This window comes from Notolepis coatsorum (genome assembly GCF_963971535.1).
Source record: "Notolepis coatsorum genome assembly, chromosome: 2".
Lineage (NCBI taxonomy): Eukaryota > Metazoa > Chordata > Actinopteri > Aulopiformes > Paralepididae > Notolepis > Notolepis coatsorum.
The window spans coordinates 24,080,159-24,103,892 of NC_140166.1; the positions used below are offsets into that span (position 1 = coordinate 24,080,159).

The 23,734-nt window shown below is 41.0% G+C and overlaps 1 protein-coding gene across 1 annotated transcript in view; it reads left to right on the top strand.

The window, feature by feature from the left end:
• The first annotated feature begins 2,711 nt into the window (after nucleotides 1-2,711).
• Nucleotides 2,712-23,734, top strand: part of golph3a (golgi phosphoprotein 3a) — a 97,452-nt gene continuing 76,429 nt past the window's right edge. The window contains exon 1 of the mRNA XM_084307259.1: nucleotides 2,712-3,173. Coding sequence (XP_084163385.1) covers nucleotides 2,958-3,173 — 216 coding nt within the window. The 5' untranslated portion in view covers nucleotides 2,712-2,957. The remainder of the gene's footprint in view (nucleotides 3,174-23,734) is intronic.

Consider the following 23,734-nt stretch of genomic DNA (forward strand, 5'->3'; position numbering starts at 1 on the left):
CCTGTCACAAGCAGTAGAGATGTGTCGTAGCAATCCGAAGTGACATTGACCACCAATATAGCATGTACATAAAGACCCAGTGCCTCATCCGTAGCTAATATTGCACTACCACAGGACCTAGCATGTCCTACCATGCTCTGTAAATAACTTATGTACATATACCGATATGCCCTACTCTGTTTACTTGTTTTATTGCACAATGTCGTTCTATTGGATTCTATTATATGTTATTACTATTGTATTATGCACATCTTTGCGGGCACGACCACCCGCATTTCATTTTTTTTTTTTTTTTTTTTGATATTTTTTGCACAAATCTCTCCAATATTCAAAACATCTCTTTCCACATCACCATAATTCAACTTCCAAGATTTGCCTTTTTCTTTTTTGTAAGAACATACAAAACATGTAAAGGACTCATACAAATACATTAACAACTGACATGGAAAATAAAAAAGACTTACGAAAAAAAGAAAAATACTATACTATACATTGTGCGTATACATCCCTGATATATATACTTTGCATGTAGACCGATCTACCTGCGAGCAGGTATGTGCTGCATCCTCTATCGGGATGCCACCCTTCTCCATATTGCATGTGAGAGAAAGCGTCCCAGACACATGTAGGTGTGCATGATAGCATGCATGCATGTGTGTCTCCAACATATGTATGTGGGTACGTGTATCACGTAAGCATGTGTACATGCCTCACATGTGTGTGTGTGTGCATCTTCCAGGTATGCAACTGTACTCCTATCTCTTGTGTGTGTCTCGTATCCATGTGTGCCTCCGCCCCCTATGTGAGTGTATATCTCAGGTGTGCATATATATGTGCGTCTCAGCTACGTATGTGTGTGTCTCCTATGTACATGTATATCCCCCATATGTGTCAGTGAGAGCCTATACCTCAACTATGTGTATATGTAGGTGTGTGTATGCCTATTTCCTATAAGTGAGTATGTGCATGTATGTGTGCCCCTGACATGTATAACTTAGCCTTGTGCATATGAGTGTGTGTAAACCTATTATGTACACATACGAATATGTGTATCCTAGATACTTGTATGCGGCTAAACATGCGCATATGAGAGTGTGATAGAGACAGTGACCATTCCATAGATATACCATCCGGACATAAAATCCATGTACATACATATATAACACATTATAAAGTACAAGTACCATCAGATCAGATCCCCTTTTTCATATTCATCCTTGATATCATTGTAACCCCACCTTAATCATTTGTCCCCAGACCGTTCAGTCAGGTGTAGAAAACTGTCCCATAAACGTGTATGCAAATAAACAACTTGTGACAAATAAAACTCTTGACTTGACCACCAGCCTCTCTATCTAAATGTTATATTGTTAACTGTCTAGTTAGGCATTAACTGTGTTAATCTAAATGTTATATTGTTAACTGTCTAGTTAAGGCATTAACTGGGTTAATTAATCTAAATGTTATATTGTTAACTGTCTAGTTAAGGCATTAACTGGGTTAAGTGGGGAGTGCGTCATGGTACAGTTTCAGTAAGTGGGGAGTGTAAACAAGTTGAACGCGTCACGTGAAATAACGTTACGTGAATAAACATATAACGTTACAATGTACAGTTTCTGACAGCTGGCTGTGTTGTGAAATGTGCATAACGTTATGAATAAACCGCGAAGTCACGCGAAATAACGTTATAAACGCGAATCTGGTAGTATATTTATTTGTATCTTCTTGAGATGATAACATTACATCCGCATTTTACCGCATGGCGAGCTAAACCAATCAGAGAGGGGCTTCGCTCAACCAATCAAAGAGGGGGCTGCAGAAATGGAGCCCAACCAATCAGAGAGGCGTCTGCAGAACCTCAGCCATTGGGTGGGACCCAAATTACGTCACCAAAATCAGCCAATGGAAGCGAGGGGTTGCTATGTGCGGGGCTTGTATGTGCGGGGCTTGTAAGCGCTGGTCTGAACGGCTGCAGCTGGAAGCATCTCAGAGAGAGCGGGGGGAGAAAATGAATGAATGTGGATGAGAGCCTTGGCATTAAGTGGTTGTAGCTATGGCTGTGGGGGTGCTGGACACATGATCCAATAGACTTTTATACGCCCGAGTCTCCTGAACACAGAACGACCAATCCCAAGTCGATTGGCACTTTCTCGGCCGAGCTATAGTCACTTTTTCGTACTCCCAAACTATGCATGTGCAGACTGATGAACCTAGATCGCTGGACAATCCAGAAAAACTCTGTGGGCAATCTGCGCATGCAGAGTTCGGTTTGTCTGTATATTGTTTTGTATGTATATTGATTGAACATTCCTTTACTTACTTTAACTTTTTTTTACTTACTTTCTTTTTTACTGTATGAAGCACACTCTCATAATTCTGGTATTCTGTATTTTATTATGACAAATAATAAACAAACTTGAAAACTTGAACTTAATAGTTTTGATCTTCAAGGGTGGTGGGGAAATCACAAGTGGAACCTCACTCCCATAAAATTACCTGGGACCCACGCTGTTTGAATAAACAAATAGAGGGAATAACTGTACTTATATATATAATATAAATATTTTTAAATGTATTTTTTCTACCTGTGGTTTACCTGTGAGCTGACACCTCTCCTAGCCTGGATCTCCAGCTCACTGCCACATCCACTGCTCTCGTCATCACTCACCGCCATATTGGATGCACACTAGCTTCCAGCGGACGAGGGGAGAGAGAGAGAGATTGGAGGAAGAAGTGCAAAAAAAACTGTGAATCGTTTGGCGGTACCTAATGTAAACGACATTAATGAGGTTTTAGCGGTTAAAGCACCTGGGGGGGGGGAAACATATCGACTATATGTGTCGGGATAACTGACTTAAAAGTCCAGAATCTCGGGCAGAAGAGTCCGAGTGGATTTGTTGTGTTTTTGTCGTCGTGTTAGTTGACAGTTAGCCCGGGAACCTGGTTAGACCGACGTCATGACTTCGTTGACCCAGCGGAGCTCGAGCCTGGTGCAGAGGAGGACCGAGGCCTCGCGCGGTGCCGCCGACAAGGACCGGGGCTCCGGGGACGAAGACGACGAGGCTCGGCGAGGAGGAGACGAGCAGGACGTCGACGACGAGAAAACAGACTCTAAGGAAACCCGCCTCACCCTGATGGAAGAGGTGCTGCTGCTGGGACTCAAGGACCGGGAGGTGAGCTGGTCAAGTTGGACCGTTTCCCGAAAAAAACATTAGAACGAGGCTTTTATTTGTTAAATAATAGGTTGTCCGGTTAGCTAGTTAGCTTACTGGGTAACATTACTGTATTCTCGCTAACGCTAGCTAACAGTGGTATGTAAGCTAATTGACGTTATTGTTTATATGCGGCGCAGGCTTTGCCACAATCTTAATAGCTCTAAACCAAGCTTGCTAAATAACGTAAAATTGGAAGTGTTATACCCTTTGCAATCTAATGTTAGCTTCTGGCTAACTCAGCGGTCCATTGACTGTCTTGTCAACATTGTTTTTGGAACAGCTAGGTCTTAGGAGGTGCCCAACAATATATTTAGCTTAGCTTGCTATCTAGCTAGCGAAACCAGGCAGCCTTATGATAAACCTGGACATTTCTTGGACAGGACTCACTGGGGGAATCTATTGATGAAAATAATTTCCTTGAGCCACATGAGCGCTTTACCAGTGCAGGTCTGCCTGTCACACAGCCTGTCGTGCATGCAAGGTACTTGTCAGGGGTAACTTTACTAGTTAACCGCCTGTTTACTAGCCCCTGGTCCTGGTACGGTTAGTTCATTTTCAACTGTGGATTTATGCTCAAAACAGCAATATACTCTTCTCAAATGTCTCATCCCACTCATTAGATAGTGTAAGTGCAAAGGTTGCCTTCGGTCATGCCTTTTGAAGAGTATGTGTTTGGTGTATTTCTACAAGCTAAATCGGTTTAAATGCTGTGAGTAATGTTGATGACCAGACTTGCTGTTATTGGTCACACAGAATAATTGCCTGATGTAAGTTTCATGCTTCAGGTAAATGTGTGGAAGATCAATCTGCCCACTGATAGTATTAGTAGCCAAGGTGTGTAGTACACGAAAGACATGTGTGGTGGAAGGTCTGTCTGCACACTGATGGTAACCAAGGTGTATAGTACACGAAAGACATGTGTGGAAGGTCTGTCTGGACACTGATGGTAACCAGTGTATAGTACACAAGAGATGTGTGTGGAAGGTCTGTCTGCACACTGATAGTATTAGTAGCCAAGGTGTATAGTACTACACGAGAGATGTGTGTGGAAGGTCTGTCTGCGCTCACTGATAGTATTAGGCCATGGTTACACTGGGTTAAAACGTTCTATTTTCGAATGATTACGTTTGCATGTCCAAGTTAAAAAGAAACGCAGTTTTGGCAGGAAAACGCGTTTGCCTAGTGGCAATGCTCAAAAGTTTTCGTTTTGGAAACTCGCGGACAATGGTGCCATGTAATTTGCGCGATACGGAGCCGTTCTGCCCAATGCCCATGCGCAGTAGAGACCTGCACGTTATTTCCAGTGTTTACAGCAGAGCTGTCCCAAGTAGCTGCGGCTACCAACATGTTGTCAAGTTATTGTTATAAGGAATCCAGTACTCCAAACTACAACAGTCTGCATTCCCTTAACAATTTTTTGTATTGAGCCATATTGTATTGTACCCATTCTGCAATCTGTTAAATAAAGTTTTCATCCATTTCTACTAGCGTTAACGTTACGTTAATAGCCTCGATGCTAACCATATACATGGAGAATGCCATTCACATTAGCATGTAGCTAACAACATCGGAGATCTTTTTGTGAGACTAAACTATCCGCTCTTGGTGGTAAATTGTGTTGATGTTGGTTTTGTTTCATCAACAAATGAGAGGCAGAACACACAGTGAATGTATCCGTTTTGTTTATTGCACTTTTATTGCACTTTCTTTGCTGAAAAATAAATGCTACGTTGGCTAAGGCCCCGTCCACACGGCGTGTAGCTTATTGCCAGCGGAAGAGTGCAAGAATGCTTCCGCATTCGTCACCGCACGCTAGTACGGTAATGCGCCTTTCCTTTCGCCCCGCTCAGACAAATGCATGTAGTACATTGCAACACAACGCAGCATTTCCGCGTACATTGCAACGAATCACTTGGAGTTTGAAAGTGATATCAGAAGAAACTACTCAACCTCGGCTGTCTTTAACTATGAGTGAACACAACGCATTGTAACGTTAACGCAGCTGTCAACTGTACTTAACTATGGAATATACATGTATATTATCGCGACGCGTCGTCACAGACTAAACAGTGTTCTGGATTTTCCTACAATGGATTATTGATTGTAAATTGAACCCTTGCACTGAAGAACCATTATGAATCTGTGTTAGAAAATGTTTTGGATCTAAATCACTTGGAGTTTGAAAGTGATATCAGAAGAAACTACTCAACCTCGGCTGTCTTTAACTATGAGTGAACACAACACATTGTAACGTTAACGCAGCTGTCAACTGTACTTATCTAAACATGGTAAGTTAGAGTGCTGTGTTCACTCACATAGTTAAATACAGTAGAGGTTGAGAACTTCATTATCTAAACATGGTAAGTTAGAGTGTTGTGTTCACTCATAGTTAAATACAGTAGAGGTTGAGTACTTCATTATCTAAACATGGTAAGTTAGAGTGTTGTGTTCAGTCAGACAGTAGACAAGTAGAGGTTGAGTACTTTATTATCTAAACATGGTGAGTTAGAGTGTTGTGTTCACTTAGGGCTGGGCGATATGGCCTAAATATGATATCACGATATTTTCTGACCTTTCGGCGATACACGATACACATCACGATGTTTTTTTTTTTTACCCCAAACAATTCATTATGAGGCTTACCAAGACAGTATTTGAGTTTGCAAGCTAACATTAAAGACAAAATAAAATACCCATGCATTTAGCATTTTTATATTATATATTAGATTTAGATTATTAGATTATATATTGCATATGAGATATTATATGATTTAGATATGAAATATGATGAATTGAAAATGGGGGACCCTGATGTAAACAAGACTAAAGTCTTTCTCTGGTCTGCATCCCCTTAACAATTGTATGTATTGAGCCGTGCTGTATTGTACCCATTCTGCAATCTGTTCATAAAGTTTTAAATCAATCAATCAATAAATAAATAAATAAATAGCATTTTAGCATTTTTATGAAACTACTGTATATATGTATGTCTCTAAATGCTTTGATGAATTGAAAATGGAGGACCCTTATGTAAAAAAGCCGAAAGTCTTTTTCTGGTCTTCATCCTCCTGTACTGTATTGTACCCATTCTGCAACCTTTTAATACAGTTTTCATTCATTCATTCTGACGGAAACAATCATTTTGATTGACAGTCGAGTCTGCCAATGACGTCACACCGCTTGCACCCGCCCTGCTGTTCTTAGCACCAATCGTCAAGCGCTATTAGTTTGACTTCCTGAATGTCCTGTGTGCTGAACAACAACAAAGCTACTAACGTTAGCTCCCCGCGGCCGTCGAGTAGGAGACCAGTGCTCCACAGGATGACTAAATGAGGCATAATGATTTTACTACAACAAATGTTATAATAAAAGCCTTTCCATACATCTGTCTGATTGAAAACTTTATTAACAGACCGCGGAATGGGCATATCTCAGCACGGGCTGAGATATGAACGAGTAACGTGTGGACAGATTGACGCGACACAATCCTCTGGGGCAAAACATCACGATATCCACGATACGTTGAAAAAGTGTATCGTTAATGAACTGTACCCGATATTTATATAATATCGTCATATCGCCCAGCCCTATGTTCACTCATAGTTAAATACAGTAGAGGTTGAGTACTTTATCTAAACATGGTAAGTTAGAGTGTTGTGTTCAGTCAGACAGTAGACAAGTAGAGGTTGAGTACTTTATTATCTAAACATGGTAAGTTAGAGTGTTGTGTTCACTCATAGTTAAATACAGTAGAGGTTGAGTACTTCATTATCTATTCTAAACATGGTAAGTTAGAGTGTTGTGTTCACTCATAGTTAAAGACAGCCGAGGTTGAGTAGTTTCTTCTGATATCACTTTCAAACTCCAAGTGATTCGTTGCAATGTACGCGGAAATGCTGCGTTGTGTTGCAATGTACTACATGCATTTGTCTGAGCGGGGCGTAAGGAAAGGCGCATTACCGTACTGGCGTGCGGTGACGAATGCGGAAGCATTCTTGCACTCTTCCGCTGGCAATAAGCTACACGCGTCCACACGAGCGCTGGATTTAATATAACCATGATTGTATGTGCGCAGTTGCACTGTTCGGCCACACACAACCGGGGATTTGCTACACTACAACCGCGGTATTGAAAACCGGGGCCCAGGGTGAAGTTGTGCGGTTTTGCGGTTGCGTGTGGGCGTAGCAACCGAGGTTATTCCCAGTGTTTACAGCAGAGCTGTCGCAATTATTTCCCATGTTCACGGCAGACCGCGGGGAGACCAGTGTTTACAGCAGAGCTGTCCCAAGTAGCGTTATATGAAAATGATTGTAACAAACTTTTGTTCGAAACGTATCGTCTGTGTTGAAGAGTGTTGTGATCGACTGATGTCTGTTGTCGCATTCCTGACCTGATGCTCAGAGTAAACATGTAGCTACGGCTAAACTAAACTCATGTGTTGTCAAGTTATTGTTATACGGAACCCAGTCCAGACTGCATCCCCTTAACAATTGTTTGTATTGAGCCGTATTGTATTGTACCCATTCTGCAATGTGTTGTGTTAAATAACGTTTGCATCCATTCATAGCGGTAACGTTACCACATTACGTTAGCATTTAAGCTATATACTATACATAGATATAGCCATTCACATTAGCATGTAGCTAACAACACCGGCGGTCTTTTGTGAGACTAAACTATCCGCTCTTGGTGGTAAATATTGTGTTGCTGTTGGTTTTGTTTCATCAACAAATGAGGCAGAACACACAGTGAATGTATCCGTTTGTTTGTTGCACTTTTATTTCAGTTTCTTTCTTTGCTGAAAAATATATCCTCCGTTGGTAAAATGACATTTCTAAACAGGAAGTGTAGTGAGCGTTCAAGCTTTTCTGATTGGTTGAAATGGCCTTCATGTCTGAACAACATCGCCGCCTACTGCTTTGGCATTGTATTACATTGTACTACATGTATCGGTTGCTGGTTTTCCAGCCCTGCCGTGAGTACGCAGTTATACACTGTTGTTCACCTGTGTTCACCTGTGTGGACGGAGTTTTTTATTTTTTTCAAACTTCGGTTATATTAAATCCAGCGCTCGTGTGGACCAGCGTTTCCGTTAGCCGGTAATTACCGGTATTTGACCGGCAAAATATGTTGAAGTCCGAATATTTAAATATCTCCGGTCTTAATGTCCGGTGAAAATAATTCCTCTAAGCACAATTTTATTATTTGAATTGTATTAAAATCGGCTAAAATTAAATAGCCTATGCGAATGAACGAAACAATAATTCCATTTTCAGTTTCATTGTTGCTTCACTCTGATAGGATGGCGCCGCTCAGATGTGAAACTTATTTTTCTTTTTTTTTGAGCCTGCGCGCTCTGGCCACCATAACGACAAACAGGTATACGAGGAAGAGAGAGAGATGGCGAAACAAGCTAAGCTTAGTAAATATTTCATGAAACCAAGCACAAGCGGGTCTAATAATGACAACGAAGATGAGTCTTCTGAACTTGAAGTCACAGAGACCGCTGACGCTGATGCCGTGGTGGCTCCCACGGGAAAGAAACAAAAATGTCGAGCGTACTTTTACTATTAATTTATTGATTGAACCACAAAGAGCATCCCCAGTCTGCTGCTACCGTTGCGAGTCTCGCATGTTCCAATGGGGATCTATTAAAGTCGAACCAGCAACTAAAGTCGCTGTTCTCGCAGCCGTCGCAGGTACAAAACGGATAGGCACAACGAGAGACGGGGTGAGTGACTAGTGTTGACTGCAACTGTTGGTTGACTGCCGTGTCACATAGTAATGCATATTATAATATTGATTATAACTAAATGTAGGCTATAACCTATAATGAAATTAACAAATGCGTTACACCCACGCATGTGGCTCGTCCTCTGCATGTGGCGACGAGCTAGCAAACGAGGCAATGTGATGATCAACTACAGTTTGCTGTGTGTGAAGTTGAACATTATGATATGTGTGACGTGTCTGATACAACGAGGTGAAGCGATGTCTACTCGAGATTCATTTGGGGGTGCGTGTGACAGCTGCTGCAGCCGCGAGCCTGCGGGGCGGGAGCTTGATGCTGGTAGCGTATCGCACTAACTTGAGAGGCGAGAGATAGTAATTTGATTCTGCAAATCAATTTCTCATTCTTCGCTTGATGTAATTAATACACATGTCCAATTATAACGGAATTCGTTAGCTCATAAACATGTGATTATAATAGACTGCTGTTTAAAACTCTGACCGGAATATCTCGAATATGTCCGGTGATAGAAATCTTGCAGGACACCCAGACCGGCACGAATATGTTCTAACGGAAACGCTGGTGTGGACAGGGCCTAAATGGCTCACGCGAGGTATTTAACACTTTCAGAGCCCAAGCTTAATCTTGATTTACCGCTTGAATGCCCACCATCCACTTCAATGTTAGCGTTAATAACGCCTAATCTATGTTTTAAATTATGGCTATGTGTCTAATCTGCCCGTCGTTTATCAATGACTCGTTTTCCAGTCAACATTGTCGAAGCGGATTGTTTTTATCTGTTCATTTTCGTTTTATAGCATTTTGAAAAGCCCTCGTTTTCAAGGAAAATATAAATATTCCATGAAAATATAGTGGATTACTATTACGACTACTACCACTGCCAATACTACTGATACATCCCTATTGGCAAACTTTATATTTAAAAAAAAAAGTAAATTTAAAATTTTTATTTTTATATACTCTTTTTTTTTGGTTCATTATACAACTGTGGCGGGCCGCCACAGTCTAGGTAATTGATGGGAAACCCTACTGCACTGATAGTATTAGTAGCCAAGGTGTATAGTATACAAGATACGTGTGTGGGGCGGCTAGGTGGTGTAGTGGGCAAGGCGCTCGCCACCAATGCGGAAGACGCTGGGTTCGAGCCCAGCTCTCCACATTGCTATCAGCTTGGCTGGTCGTTCATACTAACACAATTGGCAGTATTAGAGGGTGGGAAAGCTGATGGGGTGGGTCCTGGTCGTTGTAAACAGCGACTCCTACAGTTCGGTCGGGGGGCCTGCTCAGCGAGGATAGGATCTAAGGGGGGTAGTGTGATCCTTCCACACGTTACACCCTCTCAGTGAGAGTCCGCGCTGCCAGGTGAAAAGAAGCGGTTGATTGGCTACACGTGTGTCGGAGGAAGCGCGTGATAGCCTCCACTCTCCCAGACCGACTGTGGGGGGTAGGTGCGCAGCGACCAGGAAGGGGATTGGGAATTGGCATAACGACTAACATTGGGATGGGAGAAAAACGGAGGAAAAAGGAGGGGGGAAAAGATAAAATAAAAAAATAAAAAAAAAGATACGTGTGTGGAAGGTCTGTCTGCACACTGATGGTATTAGTAGCCAAGGTGTATAGTACACGAGAGATGTGTGTGGAAGGTCTGTCTGCTCACTGATAGTATTAGTAGCCAAGAGACGTGTGTGGAAGCTATTGGTCTGTCTTTTGTACAAGCCCTTTGGGCTTCGTTCCCTCCTAACACTTTATTATTTTTTTAAATAATGTGCTAAAATAAATAAACTAAACTGTCTGCTCACTGATAGTAGCCAAGGTGTATAGTACACAAGAGATGTGTGTGGAAGTTCTGTCTGCACACTGATATGGCGCATTTCCACTGAAATCCATTTAATTTTTTTCCAAATTCCGTTTTTTTCCATTTTTATATTTCACAATTCTGTATTTTGCCTTTTACACCCATTTTACCATCAGAAATAGTGTCTAATAAGTGGGAATGAATAAATGTCCACAATTTAAAAACTAATAACAGTCCATTTAATGTTTTTAAGTGCTGCAACTCAGAAATACCGTTCAATTTTACACAATATGCTTCAAATAATATTGTGACAAAATAAAAATACACATTTCAAGTGTAAACAAGATACAGCTAGCTACTTTTATCACAATGTCAGTAGCCTAGCTATATCTATTCTATTGTGATGTAATATAGTAATTAGGGCTGACCTTCGAAGCTTTTTTTGGCAATCGAAGCTTCGGGGCCGAGCTTCGATTTTAATTTGAAGCTTCGAAGGGAAAAAAAACAAAAAAAAAATAATATTTTTTATTTTTATTTTTTTTATCTTATGTTGTGGGACTTGTACAGCACTTTCGTAAACTTTGTTGTTTTTAAATGTGCTCTATAAATAAAGTAAGTTGGATTAATTAATTAAGTAGCCCCTTTCGTGACTGTGACGCATCCAACAAGGTTTCACTCGGCTGTGTGATTTAATTCAAGGTGGATCGCTGTTGTCGTTTGAACAACTTCAGATTTCATGGGAACTACCAATCCCCCAAATCAAGAATGTTTAAGATGAATGAAGTAAGATTTTGATTCTTTGAAATATGGCCTGTGTAGACTAAACTATGCACAGAATTATGTCAGTCTACAAGGTCCGGATTCTACATGGTCCGGCAATGTAGACCTTGTAGACTCCACTACAGACCAATTATCAGTGAATGTTCATGCATTTTTAAGAAGGGCAACTTCCACAAAAAAACAAAGAACTCACCAAAACATCTCAGTAGCACCTTATCTAAATGTTATATTTCATATATGGAGATTCATATTTATTTATGTATTGCATGCATTTCTACATTTTATTTCCTATTTTGTTTATTCATCCCAGTATCTTTCTTTCTTATGTGTGGAATTCTACAAGGCGCGTGCAGCCGCGCACACACACACACACACACACTCTTACATTTAGTCATTTAGCTGACGCTTTTATGCAAAGCGACTTACAAGTTCTGTATGACAAGACGGCAAGAAGGGTACAACTCTATCAGCTGAGTAACAATGTTCATCAAAGTGTTGCGTGTTACAGTGTAGGTTAGTTTATTAGGACAAGTGCATGACAGTAAGGTTAGTCACGGTTAGATTTTTTATTTATTTTTATTTATTTTTTTAATTATCATTTCAGATAATGGTTGAAGGAGTGAGTCTTTAGTCGACGGCGAAAGATTGAATGGGATTCGGCTGTCCTAACTGGGATGGGTAGTGCTCTCTCTCTCTCTCTCTCTCTCACACACACACACACACACACACACACACACACACACACACACACACACACACACACACACACACACACACACACACACACACACACACACACACACACACACACACACACACACACACACACACACACACACACACACACACACACACACACACACACACACACACACACACACACACACACACACACACACACACACACACACACACACACACACACACACACACACACACACACACACACACACACACACACACACACACACACACACACACACACACACACACACACACACACACACACACACACACACACACACACACACACACACACACACACACACACACACACACACACACACACACACACACACACACACACACACACACACACACACACACACACACACACACACACACACACACACACACACACACACACACACACACACACACACACACACACACACACACACACACACACACACACACATCGAAGAAAAAGAAAAAAATTGAAAACTTTTTTTGTTGAAAAAAGAATTATTTATTTTTTTTTAAACTTGGATTTTTTTTTTAATGTTCGAAGCTTGTGCCATCGAACGAAGCTTCGAAGTATTTAAGACAGCCCTAATAGTAATGCATAATTTATGCACCTTTAGTTTATTTCATCATTTGCAAATAGATGGGTGCACCAGATTTAGCAAGAAGCTATAATTTCCATAACGTTACATAGCTATTTAAATCACAATAGTGTCAGTGATTAGCCTCGCCCTCTAGCTGTATCTATTGTGATCACCAGAGATCATCGTTAGAGTGTTTTGGGACGCACAGTCCTTGTTCCTGACATGGCTTTTGGAGACGAAGTGATCTTCGCACGTGTTTTTGTGGGTCCAGTCCCCACGGTATGTTGACAGAATTTGCAAAACACCTTATCGACTGAAGCATAAAAGTCATTAACTGCTCTGCTCTGAATTTAGGGCTTATTGCGGAATTTCTTAGCTTCTTGACGGCGTTAACACCGAAGCAGCGAGACGCTTGGTCACCGCTGTGTTGTGTGTAACACGCAGCGGTCCCCGCCCCTGCTTTGCAACAAACGTTCCATCCAAAAACGGAATTTCAGTCCAGATTAGGTGAAATTCTGCAATATTCCACGTTTTGCAGATTCCATTTTTATTGGTAAATTCCGTGATTCCGTCCGCGATTCCGTGAACGCGGATTTCATATGACTCTACGAGTAGGCACAGTACAGTATGGGTAGGCTTGCCATGCTGTATCTTGCCGTGGTCCTGTCTTGTTTTTCGAGTACACAACACACCTGTGTAGGCTGTGTAGGTGTAGGTAGGAGGAGCTGAGAAAATAGAGGAACCCTCTTTAGAAGTAGTTACTCCGTTATTTAATTCTTTAAAATACAACAACTCAATTCGACTAGAAAATCAAGTTAAGGTACTAAAAAAAGAGATCAATGCCATATACAGACAACAATCGGAAATACAAATATGTAGCACAAGACAACAGCAGTACTCCCAAGGTTCTAAACCTAGTCACCTATTAGCCATGCGATTAAGAATTAATGCAAAATTTGCAGATATAACTACCATTAGAGCACAACAAGTACTTGAAACAGACCCTGAAAAAATAAACGATACATTCAAAGAATTCTACTCCGACTTATATAAATCAGAAACGACCTTCGATCAAAACAAAATGGACACATATCATAATCAAATTATTCTCCCTAAACTTTCCGAGGATGACGCTAAACAGTTAGAAACACTGATCACACTAGATGAACTTAGGGAGGCCATATCTGAAATGCAAAGTGGTAGGGCTCCTGGAAGAGACGGTATCCCACCAGAAATGTACCTCTCTTGTTGGGACATAATTGGACCCTTATTACTAAATATGATTTTATACTCAGTTAAGGAGGGGAACTTCCATAAGAATGACAATATTGCACTCATAACAGTCCTCCTTAAAAAAGACAAAGACCCCACAGAGTGCGGTAGTTATAGACATTTAAGCCTCCTCGGAACCGATATCAAATTGTACTCTAAGGTATTAGCCATCAGACTACAAAAGCATATGACATCTTTAATTCACCCGGACCAAACTGGCTTCATAAGAGGTCGCTTGATCACCGATAACATAAGACGATTACTACACGTACTAGATGCCAACAAGGAAGACAACACACCTAAGGCGATACTGTCCCTGGATGCAATGAAAGCTTTTGACAGGTTGGAATGGTCGTATCTATGGGCAGTATTAGAAAGGATGGGGTTAGGAAAAGGATTAATTGATATGATTAAAGTATTATACAAAGACCCATCGGCCATGATTACAACAGGTACAATCATCTCCAAAATCTTTCCGGTTTCACGCTCAGCCAGACAGGGTTGCCCTCTTAGTCCCGGACTATTCGATCTATCATTAGAGCCTTTAGCACAATATATAAGACAATCCCAATCCATAGAACCAATCATAATCAAGGGCACACAACACAAAATTAGTTTATATTCGGACGACGTAATACTGTTCATGCAAAACCCCAACACAGCATTGCCTCATCTTCTCAAGCTGATTGAGGACTTTGGAGATCTATCGGGATTTAGGATAAATTGGCCGAAGTCGGCCTTCCTCCCACTTAACGCCCCTGCAAAAAGAAATATAACCCTCCCAAAAGAGATACAGATGGTAAAACAATTTAGATGTTTGGGAGTTGAGATATTCCCCACCATAAGCCAAACGGTGAAGCACAATTACATAAAAATCCAAAACAAAATCAAATACGACCTTGTCAGGTGGTCGAAACTTAAAAACTCAGTACAGGCACGTATATCAATAATCAAGATTGGACGTCCTACCTAGAATCAACTTCTTCAGCTCAATGCTACCGTTACCCCCTCCAAAGGGTTACTGGAAAGAATTACACTCCTCCACATACAAATTTATTTGGAATAACAAACCACCACGTATAAAAAGATCCACCGCACAGAGAAACAAAGCAGACGGAGGTATGGCATTTCCAGATTTCTACCACTACTTTAAGGCGTACACTTTAAGACCACTTACAACATGGTTTGATCCCCAAGCATTAGTATCCTGGAGACATTTTGAAGAAAATATAGTAGCTCCACATAAGCTGAAGGGCATAGTATACACCAAATTACCAATTAAGCAATGCGAACGGAAATTTGGCCCCATAATCACTCATGCGATCCGGATATAGCGCAAAACACAAAAAAAATATTCTACCCTACATAAATGGCATAATCATACTCCCTTATTCAATAACAATGCACTCTGGATAGGAAAACAACCTATAAGATTCCCTAGATGGGAAAAGCAAGGCATACACTCATTAGGAGACGTCTTCAATAAACAGGGTTTTTGTAGTTTCAATGAAATACGCAACATTTTTTATCTCACCAAGTCCACATATTACTTTTACGCACAGTTATTGGCATGTTTGAAGGCTCACGGTGTTCCATTAAATATACCAATTGTACACCACAGATACCACAAATTCTTCTATGAAAGAGAGACATCAAGAGGTTTTGTTTCAGATTTTTATCATCAATTACTAACGTCCTCATATGAAACCCTCCACCTAGACTCCGTCTGGAGGAGGGATATACCAGACCTGGAAAGTGATTTTGATTGGCAAGAAGCCTGGGCAAATATTCGATTCACATCAAGGAACCCGGACCATCAACAAATCAATCTTAACTATATTCACAGGACTCCTATAAGACTGAAAAAAATGGGTCTTATACAAGACTCCAAATGCTCCTTATGTACAAATGGGGACGAGGGGACATTTATGCACATGTACTGGGACTGCCCACCAGTTAAGATATTCTGGAAAGAGGTGACCCAGCAACTATCAAATCTCTTAACTTGGAATATACCTGTACACCCCTCTGTACTACTGCTGAATGATGTTTTTGAGTGTGCAGTACATCCACAGCTAAAGAGATTGGTTTTATCGGGTATCACAGTGGCTAAAAAGCTGATAGCATCACGATGGTTCCAACCGGAAAAAAATTGCCGAAAGGTCTGGATTATTACATATCTCGATGTGATCTATCAAGAAATATCTACAGCAAGAATTTTGGGTCTCAATGAATCCAAAATGACATTGTGGTTAGAAGTGGTGGAGAAAATAAAAGCTAGCATAAAATGGTAATGTCTGGTTAGGAGCGAGGGAAAATGGATGGATTATCCAATGGGGGGTCCGGAAGGGGGGGGGGGTACGAGCTGGAGCATATGTGTGTAGGTTTTTAGATAACAGGTATTAAGGGTATATCCTATATAAGACAATTAACTAAAATGTGATTTCATTGGATGTGCACTGACAACTAATGCTTGTATATCTTATCGTGTGTTGTCATGTTTGTTTATGTGTTTGTTTAAAAAATAATAAAAAAATAAAATACAAAGAAAGAAGTAGTTACTCCGCTTGCTATGTACATGTCATATTTCACCAGAGACACAACACAATGGAGTAAGTTTATGCCAATGCTGTACCTTTTCGAGGTAATTAAAAAAAAAATTTGATCCACTTTTTCTCCCATTTTCAATTTTTCTCCCATCCCAATTTTCGTATCATCCAATTCAACCTTCCCCTGTCTCGAACGCTGTTTCTTGCCTCCCACAAGCCGGCTGCAATGTGGACTAAGTCATACATAGCACGAGTCCCCTCCGATACTTGAGGTAACAGCAGTCGCATCTTTCCACCTGCGCGGCGCGATCTTTCAGCATCAGGGCTCTGCGCTTTGGAGGGGCGCCGCCCCCATCGCTTCCTGATTCTACTGCGCAGGCGCACCAACCCACCTATAGGAGTCGCTGTCCACAACGCCCGATCCCCACCCATCAGTTTCCCACCCCCTAATACTGCCAAATGTATTAGTACGGACTGCCAGCTAAACTGAAAGCAATGTGGATCGCTGGGCTCGAACAGGCGAACCCAGCGTCTCCAGTATTCGCGGTGAGCGCCTTTCCCACTGCACCACGTAGCTGCCCTTGAGGTAATTTGGTTTTGAACTAACCATAACTATTTAGTAAAATGCAAAAAGAGAGTGGAAGCCATTAAGTCGGAGAGGAAGATGGAAGACGGAAATTTTTTCAACTCTAGTGAATGTCTATGAATAAAGATCCAGCAATTGTTGCCTAAAATTGTCAGAAACATATTTGAGTGAACCGTTTAGGTGGTTGGATTCTCTCATTTGGACTGGCTGGGCATGTAGTGAGAAAGCAATGTGTGGACAATGGACATTAGAAACAACATTACTTTATATAACACTGTTTTATACATTCTTGTAACTAAGAGAAAAGTGAAAAGAGGAAGCTGAAAACCTTTTGTGCAGAGATCACTAGATTGACCAACTTCTTTTACTATGAGTTCCAAAGCATTTCCTGGTTGATAACAAGATGAGACGCTAAGATGGCCAATAGCGAACTTTAAATAATTAACCTACAGACATGAAACTGTTCTGACACAATATTGATGTAACTAATGAGATTTGCTGATGAAAAAAACAGTAAATTTGTTTGTGCATAGATCACTAGATTCAGATTGACACAATATGAGGTTGATTGTAAAGTAGGGCTACACGATTCTTGCTCAAATGTAAATCACGATTCTTCTCTAAGAATTGAGATTTTTGAATTTTTTGATCAAATATTTGTATTTATTTCTTATCCATAAAACAAGACGAACACGATACAACAGTAACAAGATCTCACAATACCACAATAATAATAACAATGACATTAGCAATAACAAAAAATTATAAACACAACAAAACAATGGACACCATGAAAGCGATTCCTCCCCCGCTCCCACCCCACGACCCCCGAACCCCCCAGGACCAATACCCCGACCCGCTCCGCCACCAGGTTGTGGACCAAAGCAGCCAAGCAGGGATCGAAGCATGCAGATCCCGAGAGGTTCGGTCCATCTGTCCCAAAATATTTTAAGCATTTTTTATTTAATTTCTTTGTCATAATTTAGAAATTAGATCCCATAGGTCTATGAATCGAGATCGCGATTTTCTGATTACCGGTAATCGTGCAGCCCTTGACACAGGCCTTACCATGAACATGGGACTACATACTATCGGAGTTCCATTGACCAATCGACGATCTACAGTATTGAATTGCAGCACAGCACAGATAGCATGATGGTACCTACCAATGAGCAGGGCTCTACAGTGCGACCATTTTACTCATTTGCCCCTAATAATATGTGTGTGCGAACCGGAAAAATCAATTACTCGCACAGTGTCGTGCTTTTTTCTCTCCGCTGCTAATCGTTCAAAAACTACAAGTCCCACATTGCACTCAAGCCAACGGTCCAATCACAGTAGAGTGACGTGACTGGTTTCAAGCAAGGGAAAGAAAGCAAATGACCAATCGGAAGCTTTCATTTGCTTTTTTACTTCCGGAAAGTCCGCCATTGCGCTATGTGAGACGTTCCAGAGACATTACGTTTTATGTAACTTATTCTAGTCTTACCAATAGCAATAGATTTTAGAATACCTCCCAGCGCTCCACATTGCTTTCAGTTTAGCTGGTCATCCGTACTAATACACATTGGCAGTATTAGGGGGTGGGAAACTGATGGGTGGGGATCGGGCGTTGTGGACAGTGACTCCTACAGGTCGGTTGGTGCGCCTGCGCAGTAGAATCAGGAGGCGATGGGGGAGGCGCCCCTCCAAAGCGCAGACCCCTGACGCTGAAAGATCGCGCCGCGCAGGTGAAAAGATGCGACTGCTGCTACCTCGGGTATCGGAGGGGACTCGTGCTATGTATGGCTTAGTCCACATTGCAGCCGGCTTGTGGGAGGCAAGAAACAGCGTTCGAGACAGGGGAGGGTTGAATTGGACGATACGAAATTGGGATGGGAGAAAAATAGAAAATGGGAGGAAAAGTGGATCCAAAAAAAAAGAATACCTACATTTATCGATAGCAATAGTAATATAACGTTAATGCAACAAAACGAATGCCTTGCTTTGTTAATCATAACGTTGATGCAGTAGCGTATGCCGTTGTGTTGACTGTAACGGACATGATAATAACATAACACTGTGTACACATTAAAATTGCGATAATCGATTCTAACATTTTCAAATCGATGCAGTTGAATTTTCCCCTTAGGATCGATGCATTGCGATGCATTGTTACACCCCTACACCAAAGTCACTGGCCCACTGTGCGTGTGTGTATGTGTGTGTGCTAACTTGGCTAGCGTTATCAACAGCAGAGGTGGGTGCAGGCGGTGTGACGTAATTGGTGGAATCGACTGTCAATTAGGGATGCACCGAATGGGGAAATTCTTGGCCGATACCGAAAATAGGAAACAGTTGGCCGAAAACCGAATGCCGAAAGGCCGAAAATGATTAACACTTTAATCGCCAAAAACGCCGTAGGACGTCTTTCCCCGCCATGCTCATTCTGCCAAAGACGCCGTACCACGTCTTTCAATATTGATGATATCAATATTTCAAAAATCTGTGATCGAAATCATATTTCTCCCCCGGAGACTTGAGATCTACTGTTGAGCCCCTCTCAACTCTCCAACGGTTCAAGAGCGCCATCTGGTGGCCGATCGGCGGATCGCCCAGAGCGGAAACAGGAAATGGAAGCTGGTGCTCATTTCAATTCGGTCCGATCACTCGGTAATAGTCCCAGGACTCGAGCTAGACACAACGGATAGCAATCCGTTACCAATAACTCGATAAACAACATGATTTGGACGTATATACTATTATACAACCTGGAAATGGATAGCATATTTCTACATCCCATAATAGGAATATTTCTGTTCCACGCTCATCGCCCAACGCTATGAGGAAGCTACGGTAAGATTCAGCGTTATTTTTTAACGTGTTCGATACTAACTGCTCTAATGATCATATCACCCACACTAGATGAATCATCTAACGTTGGCCACGGAATTATAAACAACCCCCCCCCCCATCCGGTCAACATCAGATGATCAGTAGTAACTTCTAGAAGCACGTCCATTTGAATTTTTTTTATCTCGCGCAGATTCCTATCAAACTGTATTTCATCATCAATATAATGCATTTGGGGCTATAAATCACGTTCTGGAGAAAGCTGCAGAAAACTATAAACATACTTATACTTTAGACCGTATTTTAGTATGAATATGTGAATGAAAAAGTATAACGTTGCTACACCCTGAACAATAGATATAGGACGTTGAATGGGCCATAGTAATGTCAATTTAGCAATACAATTTAAAAAGTTATAGCCCTGCAAAGAAGGTAAACATCCCCATAGACAAATAGAGCTGGCGGAGGATGGTATATTAAGAATATAAGCCTGGCGACCAAAGTGTTAATATGAAATTATGAATATATATATATATAATGTATTTCTTTATTTTTTTGCTACCTGATTATGGCAAAAGACATGATTATGGCAAAACTTAACTTAAATAATATTAATAATCACTTATGGGCCCATAAAACATTTATTCAGCACTTTTGAATGCATACATTCAAGAAAGATTGTACAATTTAAACATGTTCTCTTTGCATACAACAAAATGTGCATTAAAGTCAAGTGCATTTTCTTTTCTCTGTAGGATAACTACAACAAAGTGCATTCAGAACAAAGCCAAGGTGCTTTAAAACTGCATAAAGATCTGCATAAAGACACACACACACACACACAAGAGGTATTGATGTACTTGATGTTTGTTTGTTGTGTTGCATATTTGAAATAAACTTCAATCAAATCAAACCCCCCCCTCTTAAAAACAAAAACCTGTGTTATCCTAGCCATCTATAAAACATCATGCTAAAACTGTGAAACAAATGTCCTACTCCCCTAAAGAAAGAAATACATAGCAAATATAACTCAGTTATGCAATAGTGCTGCTGCTTTTTATTTAGTTAAAATCTTTTAGTTAATAAGACTAAAAGACTACAATATGACCACAACGATTCATGACGGCTTCCTGTCCTCGCATTTCCATTTCCGGTTAACGTAACATTTTCAACAACAGATTGCTGCTAATTAAACACTTCATGGAAACGGAGTAACGTTAACGGTATGTCGAGTTCATACGTGTAGTGTAGTATGAACTTGATATACCGTTAACGTTACTTCGTTTCAAGTGTTGCTGCCACCGTTGCGTCGCAGATGGATGGTACACTGTTAGCTCCGTAGCTAATCCGCTCCTAGAGACTACCGATGGCAGTACCGTTAACGTCTGAGTTTATCAATACTCCGGTTTTTTCTAATTTAGTTTAGAACCGGGTTTCGGGGGGCATCCCTACTCCCAAGAGGAGTTGGTTATCACAGGCTGTAGAATGCAGGAAGAGCTGCCAAGCTGCTCACGACATTGTGCATGCTATGTCTGTAGTCGCGTTTTGATTACGTCATCACAACAACACGTTTTTTTGACATTCGGTCATATATTTTCGGTGCTAAAACCCTTTCGGCCGAAAGAGCCTTTTTAACCATTTTCGGCCGTTAATTTTCGGTGGCCGAATTTTCGGTGCATCCCTACTGTCAATCAATGGTCTACCTGACATGCAAACTCATAAACAATGTTTCTGTACTGGAGGTGTACAGTATTTCAATTAGAGATGTTCCGATACCATTTTTCCCTTTCCGATCCGATTCCGATACCTAAGCTTTGGGTATCGGCCGATACCGATATTTATCCGATACCAGTGCATAAAAAAAAATTTAAAAAAAAATTATATAAATTATATATATTTTTTTTTTTTTTCAGATACTGTTATACTGTTTTTTAGTAATAACTAGAACGTATGGTATTTATTCAACAACAGGTGATTGTATAGATTTGTATTAGTATCATTAATCAATGAGTATGGGCTGCAGCACTGCAGATATACCCTACTCCAATGATCCACAGTGTGGATTCCACACGGACATTAAACAGTGTTGCACTCGCTACTCAGTGGCTCTGCAGATATACCCTATTCAGTCTGTAAGCTAGTGGCAGATAGAACGTTAATGTTGTGATTTTTGATGCAAAATAAATATTCAACATTCTCTTTTGAAACTCCGCCTCAGACTCTTATCCTTTGGCACTTGCTGTACTTTGCTTGCAGGTCTGCAGCCATTATTGCTGGATTATGTGAATAGCACCAACTTTAGACACGGTAACGTTATCAAGCTAAGCTAACTGACCTAGCTCGCCTTCCCGCATCGACATTAAGATAACGTTAGTAATAGTCAGCTAACGCTAGTCCGTAGCTACTTAACTTAAATACAATTCACCGTGGGTGCATTATTGTTGATAGACGGTCACGGACAGTGTTAGGTCCTGGAGAAAGGACAGGCGATCATCTGATTTGATGTAACGTTAAAAGCGGATGTTGTTCCAACTAGCTATCTTTCCAGCTAATGCTATCATAACACCAGCCAAACACATCCCGATTCCCGTCCGAGCTCCCCGTCACACCGCACTGTCGGGGACAATGGAATTTAAGAAAGTGTATCTGCTGTTAAAATGACACAGCATCACACTTTAAAACATGTTCATTTTATAATCCTCACTCTCCGCAGGACTCGGCAGGAGATAAATTACATCATGGGATCGGAGGCTAGAATTTACGTGTACTCGCCGATACCGATACTAGCATTTTAGGCAGTATCGGCGGCATTTCCGATACTAGTATCGGTATCGGAACAACTCTAATTTCAATAGGCAACCCTGAAAGGATTATTTTTCTAGAAGAGCAACACTAGCCAAAACATAGAGATTGTATGCATAAAAGGGGCAAAAGCTAAAGTTAAGTGACAGTAGTTCAATGTCGCTGCCTTTTTATAGGCCTAGTTGTTGGCTACAACTTTGCCACAGTAGGCATTAATCACTTAATAGTTCAAATGTCTGTGTCCCATTCCCGTTTGCACACGCAGATACACACACACGCACACAGTGGGCCAGTGACTTTGGTGGTATGTGCTTGCTATTGCACAGATGTGTGTCCCGTTTGCGCACGCACGCACGCACAGTACAAATATAAATTTATTTTTGAAAAACAAATTAAACTCTGTTACTTGAAATATTTTCACTGTGCTCCTAAATATTTTTGTGTGCTCCTAAACAGGGCTGTACGTTACTTTTTTTTGCACATAGCTGGTGCTACAGAGGTTGATAGTTTTGTAGCACAGGCCAAAATCTTGTAGCACAAGTATAAAACGTGTTAGATTTCAGTCACAAATGTGCCTATTGTATTTGTGTTATTTAGTTGCAGTGCCATGTTTGGCTGTCATTTTCATGCTGACAAGTTGACGTCACACAGCCAGACATGTTACGTGTAAGGAATTATGGGATTTGGTGTTGGGTGTATGGACTCTACTAGGGGTGGGAATCACCAGTTTCATCACGATACCTTCTTTGGACAACGATACGATATTTGCCGATATCTGCCACGATACGATACAATGCAGGTGCCTGCAATCGATATGAGATGA